Source organism: Euleptes europaea, chromosome 15 (genome assembly GCF_029931775.1).
Source record: "Euleptes europaea isolate rEulEur1 chromosome 15, rEulEur1.hap1, whole genome shotgun sequence".
Taxonomy (NCBI): domain Eukaryota; kingdom Metazoa; phylum Chordata; class Lepidosauria; order Squamata; family Sphaerodactylidae; genus Euleptes; species Euleptes europaea.
In genome coordinates this window covers 35,467,448-35,479,724 of record NC_079326.1, presented here as the reverse complement: position 1 = coordinate 35,479,724, position 12,277 = coordinate 35,467,448, and the positions used below count along the sequence as shown (strand labels likewise).

Here is a 12,277-nt window from a genome sequence, read left to right as displayed (position 1 = left end):
ATAAGTTGGCTGTGACTTGACGGCACTTTACACACACAAAGGTCCCCTGTGCAAGCACCGGGTCATTCTTGACCCATGAGGTGATGTCACATCCTGACATTTTCTAGGCAGACTTTGTTTACGGGGTGGTTTGCCATTGCCTTCCCCAGTCATCTTCCCTTTAACCCCAGCAAGCTGGGTACTCATTTTACCGACCTCGGAAGGATGGAAGGCTGAGTCAACTTTGAGCCGGCTACCTGAAACCAACTTCCGTCGGGATCGAACTCAGGTCGTGAGCAGAGCTTTGGACTGCAGTACTGCAGCTTACCACTCTGCGCCACGGGGCTCCTTCACAGGCTATAAAGGTGCACAATTTCAGTGTATCACTTGAAAACCATAAAAGGCCAATTCATCCAGTGGAGAGTATCACTTTAGCAGCCTAATGAATATGAGTACAATAAAAGCTTTGTTAACCAGCATCCATGGGGGAATTGGGGCTTGCTGGTTAAGAAATATGCCCGCTAACAAAGCTTTTACCCAGCAACATGAGGGCAGTAGGCAGAAGGCTTGGCTGGGACCTGCATAGGGTTGCCAGATTCAGCTTGGGAAATACCTGGAGATTTTGGGGGTAGAGCTTGAGGAGGGCGGGGTTTGGAGAGGGGAGAGACTTCAATGCCATAGAGTCCAATTGCCAAAGCAGCCATTTTATCCAGGAGCACTGATCTCTGTCACCTGGAGATCAGCTGTAATAGCGGGAGATCTCCAGCCACCACCTGGAGGTTAGCAACCCTAGACCTGCACCTCTTTCCAAATATGCCTTTCCCCTTATATCTCTTCCATGAAAGGGGCTAGAGGCTTTCTTTTTTAAAAACGAAAGCTGGAAATGCAGAGAACCAGATACACAGATGGTTATGATGTTATAATGATATTCAATTACCAATTGCTTTAAAAAAAACAAAAAGCCCCCCAGTGGTGGTGGGGGGGGGGGAAATGACCACTGCAGGGACAGAGCAGGGAAAATGGATGCCATGTAGGTGGTAGTGGGAAAATCAGAACTTTCTTGCACACATAGCAGCCATCTAGCTTTGCTGCACTCTTTCCCAAAACTTTGCCTGCAGTGTTATGGGGCTCTGTCAGGATTGCTTTTGTCTGATGCAGTGTGTGCATTGTAATTATTATGCTGGTTGCCTTGGATGTTACTCGCAGCATGTTAAGACATCATCCAGATGTTAGCTTTCCACAAAATCTTGTCTTGACTCACAAACATGGGGCTTTGCATAGCCTTGTGATATCCAATTTTGAACAGAATCCAATCTTGATACTCAATAATAAACATTATCAGTTTCCCAAAAAAAGGAGTTTAGTTATTTAATTAATTAGATGTAGCTAAGAAATAATAGACTTGCAGATAAAGTTATTGCTTTCTTCCCCCTGTAAAAGTCTTTACAGGATTTAATGGATATTTAAGGATGAGGTTTAAAAAATAACTGTGTAGTGGAAAAATGAGATGTACTCTTCTTGGCACTTTTGTGAAGATTTGTTGGCATGATCACAACTGAGGCTGTATCTGCTCTTGTCGCTTAGCTTATGTCTCGAAGCCCTGGTTGTAGCTTGGGTCATGTGCAAATATATTTTGCTCATTTTGGGTTCTGACCTCTGCAGCCATTCTTTATTTGAAATCATAGATTTATTGTATTATTCTTTGGTTTCTGTTCTTGGCATTTAACTTTTCTCTCTCCCCCCCCCCCCCCAGAGTACACAAAATTTTTTGATTCCATCTTACCACTACCAGGTTTTCTTTTACTTTTTGCACTTACTTGCTTTTCTTATACAGTTTAATTCTTCCTGTTTATTTAACACATTACCATTAATGATAGGATTTTCTGTGAATGTGAACTATGTCTCCTCGTGTATGGCGATCAAAATATCTTTAATGTCAAATTATAAAGATGCAGATTAAAGTGCTGAAGTGCTGTTCTTCAACAATAAAAGATAAATTAAGTTTTCTTTTCTTCTTAAATTTGCACACTAGGTGGTTGTTAATGCCCTGGTAGGCGCAATCCCCTCCATCATGAACGTGCTTCTAGTTTGTCTCATATTCTGGCTGATCTTCAGCATCATGGGCGTGAATCTGTTTGCTGGCAAGTTCTACCATTGTGTTAATACCACAACGGGCGAGATGTTTAATGCCAGCGAAGTTAACAATAAAACTCAGTGTGAAGAGCTTATACAAAACAATCAGCCTGCCCGGTGGAAAAATGTGAAGGTCAACTTTGACAACGTTGGAGCTGGTTATCTCGCTCTGCTTCAAGTTGTAAGTAATTCTTCATTCTTCACATTCTTTTGGGAAAATACAGGTTGAGGATCCCTTATCCGGGCTGCTTGGGACCAGAAGGGGTCCATATATCAGATCTCTCCGTATATTGGAATATTTTGGAATTTTTGCATATACATAACGAGATACCTTGGGGACGGGACCCAAATTCATTTATGTTTTATGTGCACTTTCTACACATAGCCTGAATGCAATTTTAGACAATATTTTTTAAATAATTTTGTCTACATTGAACCATCAGAGAGCAAAGGTGTAACTGTCTCACCAGAATACCTGTATCGGCTGTTAAACAAGAACAACAACAAACAAACAAACAAACAACAGGCTTTCAGTCTCCACCTACGATGCCGTGTACACTGTATTTTAATTTTTTTAGGTGAGAGGAAACATTGAAGCAAGCAGCATGGATCTGCCTGCATGCTGGCTGAAAGGGTCCAGTTTTCAGATCAGTCCGGATATGGGATGTCCAGATAAGGGATACTCTACCTGTACATTAAAAATTATATGGCTGTCAAAAAAAAAATAGTTTCCTCTTTGCATTATATATAGTCAACATTACTGTCAATGGGAAAGCCTTTCTGGGCACTGGATCTCCATATGTGCTCAAGAGCTTGTACACGTGGAAGGATCAACCTGGATCAGGTTGTATGTCACATTAGCAGTGCAGTTATCAAAATTCTGCATTCGATAAATAAATTACCCGTGGGCTAACCTTTTTCCCCCCCACGTTATGAAAATATGTGTTGTTATAGTGTATAATACAGCCGCTTGCTCTGTGTCTGTTATAATTTGTATCATAAGCAGTAAGGTAAATGTAATGATAGTTGTAATTTAGAGAAACCTAGAGGATGGGAGTTTACAGAGGCTCCCTGCTGGCTAGAGGGGAGGAGCTGCAGACAATAAAAGTAGAGGAGCATTCTATCTGTCTGTCTGTCTGTCTGTCTATCTATCTATCTATCTATCTATCTATCTATCTATCTATCTATCATCTATCTATCCATCTATCTATCTATCTATCTATCTATCTATCTATCTATCTATCTATCTATCAGCTGCACCCTCATACTGCCAGATGCCTCGTTGGCCATTTCCTTATTTTTAAATAAAGGAGATGGGAGAGCATTCAAGGAAGCTAGACTGTTGCATTTGGTTTCCCTCATATGATTGAACACCTAAATTACCATAATTGAAAGATTACGCAATCTCGCCAATACCCATGTGGCTTAATTTAACTAAAGATAATTAATTTGAATCCAATCTACAAGTTAGTACTAAGCTGCCAGGGGGCCTGTGGCGCAGAGTGGTAAGCTGCAGTACTGCAGTCGAAAGCTCTGCTCACAACCTGCGTTCAATCCCGACGGAAGTGGGTTTCAGGTAGCCGGCTCAAGGTTGACTCAGCCTTCCATCCTTCTGAGATCAATAAAATGAGTACCCAGCTTGCTGGGGGTAAAGTGTAGATAACTGGGGAAGGCAATGGCAAACCACCCCGTAAACATAGTCTGCCTAGTAAACGTCGGGATGTGATGTCACCCCATGGGTCAGGAATGACCCAGTGCTCGCACAGGGGGCTACCTTTACCTTTTTACTAAGCTGTCAGGTTCGATGCTGCTCAGACCTGCTATGACATCAGAGCAGCTAAGGTAGCGGAAGTGGGAGTCACTATGACATTGTTGCATTATTAACAGACTAGCCATTGGCTTTTTAGAACCAGGAAGATGAAGGGTGAGAAAGAGATTGGGATATTCACAGTGAACTGTTTCCCAAGAGTCTAGCTTTATAGTGGCACTGTTATATTAGAGTGGTTTTGGTGGCTTTCCCGTGGGGGCCCGATGTGTGAATCAAGCCTGATTCTGGTTGTGCAAAACACAGTGATAGAATGCATGTGACAACTTGAGGAGACAATGGCAGCTTAACCCAGTGCTTCTGCCTTGAGGGCTATGGCTATTTAAAGGAGGCATGCAGGTTTTTTGTAAGTGGGCTTGAGCTGAGCAGTTGTTGCACTTGTATTTTTAAAACCCAGACGTTGGTTAATGCAGTTTTCTCCCAGCACAGGATTGGTCCAATACTAGACTAGAGGTGGGCCTTCTCTCAGAAATCTTAAGATCCACCCATTAGTGGCCAGTTTCCACTTACCCACGCTCTTACCCTCCTTTTCTCCAAAACCACTGTACCATGCTGGAAAAGCTAATATACTATTACACCAGTACTAGTGGCTGCTTTGACCTTTGTGGAAGGAATATAACTGACGTGCATCACTAGAGTGGAAATTTCATTCCCTTCCACTGCCTTCGCATTCATGTTTTTTTTCTATTCATGTATTTATTTACTGCATTTATAGTCTACCTTTCTTGCTGAGGCTGAAAGTGAATTACAAAATTAGAGTAAACAATGGAATAACGAAAACAGTGTAAGAGATACCATTAGCAGTGCAGCAACTGAGTAACAAATTTTTGAAGTGGATGCAATGCAAACAGGATAATACATACAGTAAGCAATGCAATAAACACAGTGGCCATTTATGCAGGGTCAATTTTGATGCTTGCTCAAAGCTCTTTCTTATGCGACCTTTAAAATGCCTATTCATGGTCCCAACACTATATATATATATATATATATATATATATATATATATATATATATATATATATATATATATATATATATAATAAAGGTAGGTTCACTACACTGAATGCATTGTGTCTGTTAACTGAACCCATTATTTTTACAACCATGATCAATATTGGTATTCCACACAGGCTACTTTTAAAGGATGGATGGATATTATGTATGCAGCTGTTGATTCACGGGACGTAAGTACCATTTTACATTGTGGACATGAACAATATAGCCTGCATGTATGTGTATGGATTGCTTTCTGTAAGTCAGGGGAATCCACTAAGCAATACCTATACACAATGTGTTGTCAATTCTTCTTTAATATATAGGTGAATACCCCTAGTCTTATTAACCTAATGAATGAAAAACAATTGGTTCATCATTTACAGTAGAACAAAATACTTGCATAAAGATAAGTAAACATTCCAGGCCCTGCCCTTTTTTGAATTAAATGGCTTTTAGTGAAGGAAATTGTTTCACATTTAGTGTCTGCTCTAAAATACTATACATTTTAAATGGTTTGTAGGTGGAAGATCAGCCCATGTATGAAGAGAACCTGTACATGTACCTTTATTTTGTTATCTTCATAATCTTTGGATCGTTTTTTACCTTAAACCTTTTTATTGGTGTCATCATAGATAACTTCAATCAGCAAAAAAAGAAGATAAGTATTTTAAGGGTTTTTTCTTCTTTATTTTTAGAAGTAAAACTATAGATGTTAGGGTTGCTAACCTCCAGGTAGTGGATCTCCTGCAATTACAACTGATCACCAGCCAATAGAGATCGATTCACCTGGATTAAATGGCTGCTTTGGCCATTAGACTCTATGGCATTGAAGTCCCTCCCCTCCCCAAACCCTGCCCTCCTCAGGCTCTGCCCCAAAAGCCTCCCGCTGATTGCAAAGAGGGACCTGGCAACCCTAATAGATGTGTTAAAATTACCAAAATTAAGTTTTGCCCGACATGGTCACCATACATTTAGAGGCATTTTTCATTTATTTTAAATAAACAAAAGGTTGCCATTTATTTTCTCCTGAGTTTTTCAATCCTGTGGTAACTGCAGCATCAATTATTCATTTTTACCTTGTTATCCTCCCTTTTGGCATGCAAGCAGCTCTCAAAGTAGCATGGTAATTATCACTGTATAAGCAAATATAACAGTAAAGGAGAAGAGGAGCACACAAACGTTTGATGTACTAATCAGCATTGCAGAAATTGTTCAGTCAGGGGAAATGTTTGAGGAATCCAAGCCACAGTTGGCCAGTTTAGACATGATGACAAGCTGTGATTTACAGAAAAGTGCAAACTGAAAGTAAAGCTATGTGTAAGAGGCATGGAAGGGTTTCCAACTCTGGGTTGGGAAATACCTGGAAATTTTGGGGGTGGAGCCTGAAGAGGGCAGGGACTTCAATGCCATAGAGTCCAACTGCCAGAGCGGCCATTTTCTCCAGGTGAACTGATCTCTATTGGCTGAAGATCAGTTGTAATAGCAGGAGATCTCCAGCCACCCCCTAGAGGTTGGCAAACCTAGGCATGGAGGAGCACATGGGCCTTAAGTTTCCTTTGATCCTCCAGACTATGGTCTGGGGGGAATCATCTGATCCATGGCTTTGTGCAACATTGCTTCATTATACAATCAGCTCCTTTGAATACAGGCCTGAACTTGTGTGTGATACCAGAGTATTCTATGGTACGTTTCCAGTTAATAATACAGTGATGTAAGAGGATCCATAAACATGGTTGTAACTTCTTTTGGTTTTGTCCCTTTACTTTGGAGGACAAGACATCTTTATGACAGAGGAACAGAAGAAATATTATAACGCAATGAAAAAATTAGGCTCTAAAAAGCCCCAGAAACCTATCCCCAGACCAGGGGTAAGAATTAATTCCTTTCTACTTTTATATATTTAAACATATTGCTTTCTCTGCTTGTTTCCTGTTTTCTGCTTTTATGTTTAAATGTGCTCATATCATATATTTCCTACTGTTTTGATTCAAATAATTAATGTAGTTCATAACAGGACAGTTAAATATATAAAATAACAGGTAATAATGTTAATATTTTAGTTTATGCTTTGCCTGAATCCTAGTACAAACCCTAGTCCTGAATCCTTAGGCAAAATTGAACTGTTGATTTCCTTTCTAATTGTCTTGCAACGAAACAATAGCTATAGTAGTAATCGTTGGTCATTTATGCATGGGTACCTTCACTCACGTTCGCCCCCAGTCTGTCTTGGTTGTTCCTTGGAGTTATGCATGAGTTTTCTGTCCATTAGAGATGACCTTGCTGCCAGCCCTGGCAAATCCCAGGTCTTCCTGTTCCTCTGTTTACCCGATTCTTTCCTCTCCTTCCATCTCAGCCTGGGTGAAATCCCAGTGCATAAGGCAAACATACCAGCTTGGTTTCTCTCACAGCCAATTACAAAGCAGCATGCAAAGAGGCAGGGATTCAAATACTTCCTGCTTCCTTGGAGCTCTTTCTGAGCAGAAAAGGGCTTTTTTAAAGCCCTTTTGGGTTTCTCCCCCCCCTTCCTTTCTGATTACTCCGTTTTTTGTTTTTTGTTCTTAAAATGCTTTTTTATGCGGCAATTGGGTTTGGGGGGGGGAGAATTTTCTCTCACAGTAAACACTACAATGTAAGCCAATTACAAACAGCATTTAAAGGGGCGGGGACTTGGTTTGAGCGTGGAGACTGCTGGTGCATAGATTCCTAACAGGAAAGTGCATGTCCAGCAAGCAACAAACCTCAGGTAAAACTCCCATGCACAAACCACCATTGTTTCACAGAAAAGTGGGAGACTGGAAGCCGATTTAACTGTTCCCATCTTCAAAAAAAGTGATGCTAGGACCTTGGGGGAAAAGGATGAAACTTTGTTAATAGAAATGTGGGATCTTTGGCATATTTGTAAAGTTTTAATCATCTTAATGTTTTGTTTTGGATTTTGCAGAACAAATTCCAGGGCATGGTTTTCGATTTTGTAACAAAACAAGCCTTTGATATCAGCATCATGATTCTTATCTGCCTTAACATGGTCACTATGATGGTGGAAACAGATGACCAAAGTAAAGAAATGGAAACCATTTTATACAGGATTAACTTCGTGTTCATTGTCCTTTTTACTGGAGAATGCGTCCTCAAATTGACTTCCCTCCGTCATTATTACTTCACCATCGGTTGGAACATTTTTGATTTTGTAGTTGTCATTCTGTCCATTGTAGGTAAGAACATTTGTTTCCAAGAATAATTTTTTAAAATGAAACATTTAAAAGGATTTACACATAATACTTGGTAAGTATTATAAGGAAAAGTACTTGTGTGGTATGGGGGTCCATCTTCAATACTGTATTTGGAGACATTCAGACGGCACAGGCCAAGCTGCATCTGCAGTGGCCTTCTTTTGCAAAACAAATGAGCTGGGGCTGGGATGAACGTACAGCATATATGGTCTAGCCCTTTTCACATGTCCACACTGAGAGCCCCCTGACTATTTTAATGCTCAAATAGGAAAGAAATAGTTGGATCCAGGGTCGTCCTTCTGTTTGTTCAAGGGTTTCCAGAAATGTCTCCTCCAAGCTACAGCCTTACCCACCCATGCCACATCACATGCTATTCAAGAGGGTTTCTTCACCCTCCAAAGTAGCTTTCACCAGGGGAGGGGGGCCTGCAGCAGGTTAAAAGAGGAAGAAGAATCCGGTTGCATGAGCCAGATTGTGATTGCAGTTCTGTGGAGCCAATGATCCTTTTCCTTCTACTAAGTTGGATCCTTTGGTTCTCTTCTACTAAACATTCTCCCGTGGGGAATTATTCTTTCTGATGGAGTAAGTCTTTGTCTGATGGACAATGCCTTTCTTTTTTGAAGGAAGATTTTTCTCCATTAGAGGAAGACTTGGTGGAAGGAAGTCATAGGATCCAGCCCAATATTTCTATTATATTCACATAATTGTTCCTGATGGATGTGCACTTGTCTATTTTACCGTGTGGCACATTCGGTGAAAAGTCAGAATTGTCTGTTGTGTCCCATTGTATTTACAGCTACAAAATATATTCATGTATCATTGCATATGACCAGATGCCCTCTGTATTCCTTCATGTAAGTAATTATTTCCGTAGGAAAATTGTCAGGAGTAAAGTGGCCCTAAAGAGAGCATAGTTTTGACTCTACACGTGTACTAGCCATAGTCTGATTCAGACTTTTACATCACACAAACCACTTCATTTTAATGTTCTTTTATTATTTTCTATAACACTTCCTCATGTACAAACCCCATTACAGTTCAGAGAACCCAAGTGTTTTACTAATTTTACTATGCTCCATCAATAGCTTTAAAATGTCCTTAGGATAATTGAAGATTGATCAAGTACATTCTTTGTTGTTGTTAATTGATAAGCTTCCTGCACACAAAATGATTTACTTGTGTATCATCATATTAATCAGAAGGAACAAGAACACCGGACTGATACTGCTGTGCGAACTTAATTTAGCTTTAGCTATCTGGCACTTGTACATGGACTCCTGAGTTTAATTGCCAAATCAAGTTCCAATAACGATAATAAATGACTTTGCTGTAAAACTAATGTTGTAATTCAATATATTTTTCTTTTGCAGGTATGTTTCTAGCAGAGATTATTGAGAAATACTTTGTGTCCCCCACCTTGTTCCGAGTTATCAGACTTGCCAGGATAGGTCGAATCCTGCGGCTTATCAAGGGCGCTAAAGGGATCCGCACCCTGCTTTTCGCCTTGATGATGTCTCTGCCTGCTTTGTTTAACATTGGTCTCCTGCTTTTCCTCGTCATGTTCATCTATGCTATATTCGGAATGTCCAACTTTGCCTACGTCAAGAGAGAAGTTGGGATTGATGACATGTTCAACTTTGAAACTTTTGGCAACAGCTTGATCTGCCTCTTCCAAATTACCACCTCTGCTGGCTGGGATGGTTTGCTAGCACCCATTCTCAACAGTGGGCCCCCAGACTGTGACCCTGAGATAGATCATCCAGGAAGCTCAGTCAAAGGAGACTGCGGCAATCCTTCTGTTGGGATTTTCTTCTTTGTCAGCTACATTATCATATCATTTCTAGTTGTAGTAAACATGTATATTGCTGTTATTCTGGAGAACTTCAGTGTTGCAACAGAAGAAAGTGCTGAGCCTTTAAGCGAGGATGACTTTGAAATGTTCTATGAAGTCTGGGAAAAGTTTGATCCAGATGCATCCCAGTTTATAGAGTACTGCAAACTCTCTGACTTTGCTGCTTCACTAGATCCTCCTCTTCTAATTCCAAAACCAAATCATGTTCAGCTTATTTCAATGGATCTGCCCATGGTAAGTGGGGACAGAATTCACTGCCTTGACATCTTGTTTGCCTTTACAAAGCGTGTTTTGGGAGAAAGTGAGGAAATGGATTTACTTAGAGTACAAATGGAGGATCGGTTTATGGCAGCAAATCCTTCAAAAGTTTCATACGAACCAATTACAACCACGTTGAAACGAAAGCATGAGGAGGTATCCGCTACCATCATTCAGCGGTCCTTCAGGCGGTTCCTCTTAAAACAAAAAGTTAAAAAAGTGACTTCTATGTATAATAAAGGTAAGTGCAAAGACGGCGATCTCCTGCCCATCAAAGACATGATTACGGATAAGCTTAACGGAAACACCACTCCAGAGAAAACGGACGAGAGCTCCTCTACCACCTCCCCACCTTCCTATGATAGTGTCACAAAGCCAGATAGCTATGAAAAAAGCAAAGATGAGAGAGACTACAAAGGTAAAGATATCAAGGCTAGCAAAAAGTGAAACAAATTTTTTGAACTCTGTTGGTGTGTGTGTTGGGCGGGGGAGTTTACAAGCTTGCAAAAGGATGTATTCATCTGCAGGACTCTGATAGGAGATTTATGCCAAACTTTCACTTTTAACTGATATATATTTTAAAAACAAATCTCTAAAGGTCAGTGCCTATAACACGACAGTGTCCCCCTGGCGTTGGACTGTGACTCTATGAAACAGGTTAACAGCCTTGGCAGTGAGTTACTGCTCTTACTGCAGTTGATGTTGTTGAAGAAAGACGGTATGGCTGCCTGGATCACGGGGAATAAGTCGTGTGAGGCTATAACTGGTGTGTTTTAATATATTGCAAGACACTTAGTTCAGTAAGTGTATCCACTGTGTGTATTTCAACTGCCACATTTGCCATATTTTTACCAAAAAAAAGTGTTGGTGAATTTATCATTTTTTAAATTCGCAGGGTGTTTATTATTATATGTGACTATTTTTGTAAACGGGTTTTATGTTGCAATGGAAGGGAGGGGGGAATTTATTAGGACCAGGTGTTCTACTCTCTGATTCTCTATAGCGTACAGACGAAGAAGCAATTTGCATGAAGGAATGCCACAATTGTACATCCTGCATCGAAACAGCGTGATGTCATTCGGCCAAGCAACGAAAGTTTTCAATACTTCTGTACATCGTTGGCTCTTTTTCGTAAAAAAAGAAGATTTTACACAATTGTCATCGGGCAAATCTTGTGCCTGAAATTTATAAAAAACCAAAATGTGTTATTTTTTAATGCCTATCATGCATGTTATAAAAACAAAAACCTTTGTCCTGGGGATTCATTTAAATCCAACCCCTTACCAAAGGTGGGACCTTCTCTGTACTGAACGTCCTCTATGTCACAGGTTGATTCCAAAAATAGATTAAATTCACAGCAGCACAGTTCTAGTGTGCTATGAAGTAGAAGACAAGTACAGAGAAGGTGACCTACATGCCAGAGGTAAATGCCAAATGGTGTGGGGCACTAACACAGTACATAAATATGCCCTGAAGAAAAGGAGCCAAAAGGTAAGATCTTTAAAAAGTTCTACTTTGTCTTAAAGTACTGCTTAGTTATTTGCTTTCAGTGCAGTTCATGCCTAAATTAAATATACATAAACAGTTTTACGAGATGATATAAATACTTGTTTTACACAGTTGTACATATTTGAGCTTACCAACGGGTAGTCCGGCCCAAATGGAGTCCTGCAAACATGTGCCACAGCAGGTCTAGCTTGCAAGCTCTTGACAGGTAATATCTTGTATTCTGTACCATTATAGATAATTTGGAGGGTGTCAATGCATGTGAATATTGCCTTTCGCTACTACTGTACCTTGTTCCTCCCACTGCTCACGTTTCTTTTCCATAAGAAGTGGTGTATGAAATCGCCTCATTTCTTTGCAGCACCAAGCAATATTTTGCAGTTATTTACAAACATTCTACTTCTTCTCCTCTCTTTTTTTTGCCTTTTAAAAGTTTTCAAATGTCTACTATATGATGTAGACCAAGATTGCATAGGGAATACTGCAAACTGTTTA

At 40.2% G+C, this 12,277-nt stretch overlaps 1 protein-coding gene across 1 annotated transcript in view; it reads left to right on the top strand.

The window, feature by feature from the left end:
• LOC130487999 (sodium channel protein type 2 subunit alpha-like) overlaps nucleotides 1-10,723 on the top strand; it is a 79,519-nt gene extending 68,796 nt beyond the window's left edge. Inside the window, exons 22-27 of the mRNA XM_056861578.1 lie at nucleotides 2,012-2,293; nucleotides 5,071-5,124; nucleotides 5,457-5,594; nucleotides 6,700-6,804; nucleotides 7,878-8,148; nucleotides 9,537-10,723. Of these exons, the coding sequence (XP_056717556.1) occupies nucleotides 2,012-2,293; nucleotides 5,071-5,124; nucleotides 5,457-5,594; nucleotides 6,700-6,804; nucleotides 7,878-8,148; nucleotides 9,537-10,723 (2,037 nt within the window). The remainder of the gene's footprint in view (nucleotides 1-2,011; nucleotides 2,294-5,070; nucleotides 5,125-5,456; nucleotides 5,595-6,699; nucleotides 6,805-7,877; nucleotides 8,149-9,536) is intronic.
• Nucleotides 10,724-12,277: the final 1,554 nt, after the last annotated feature.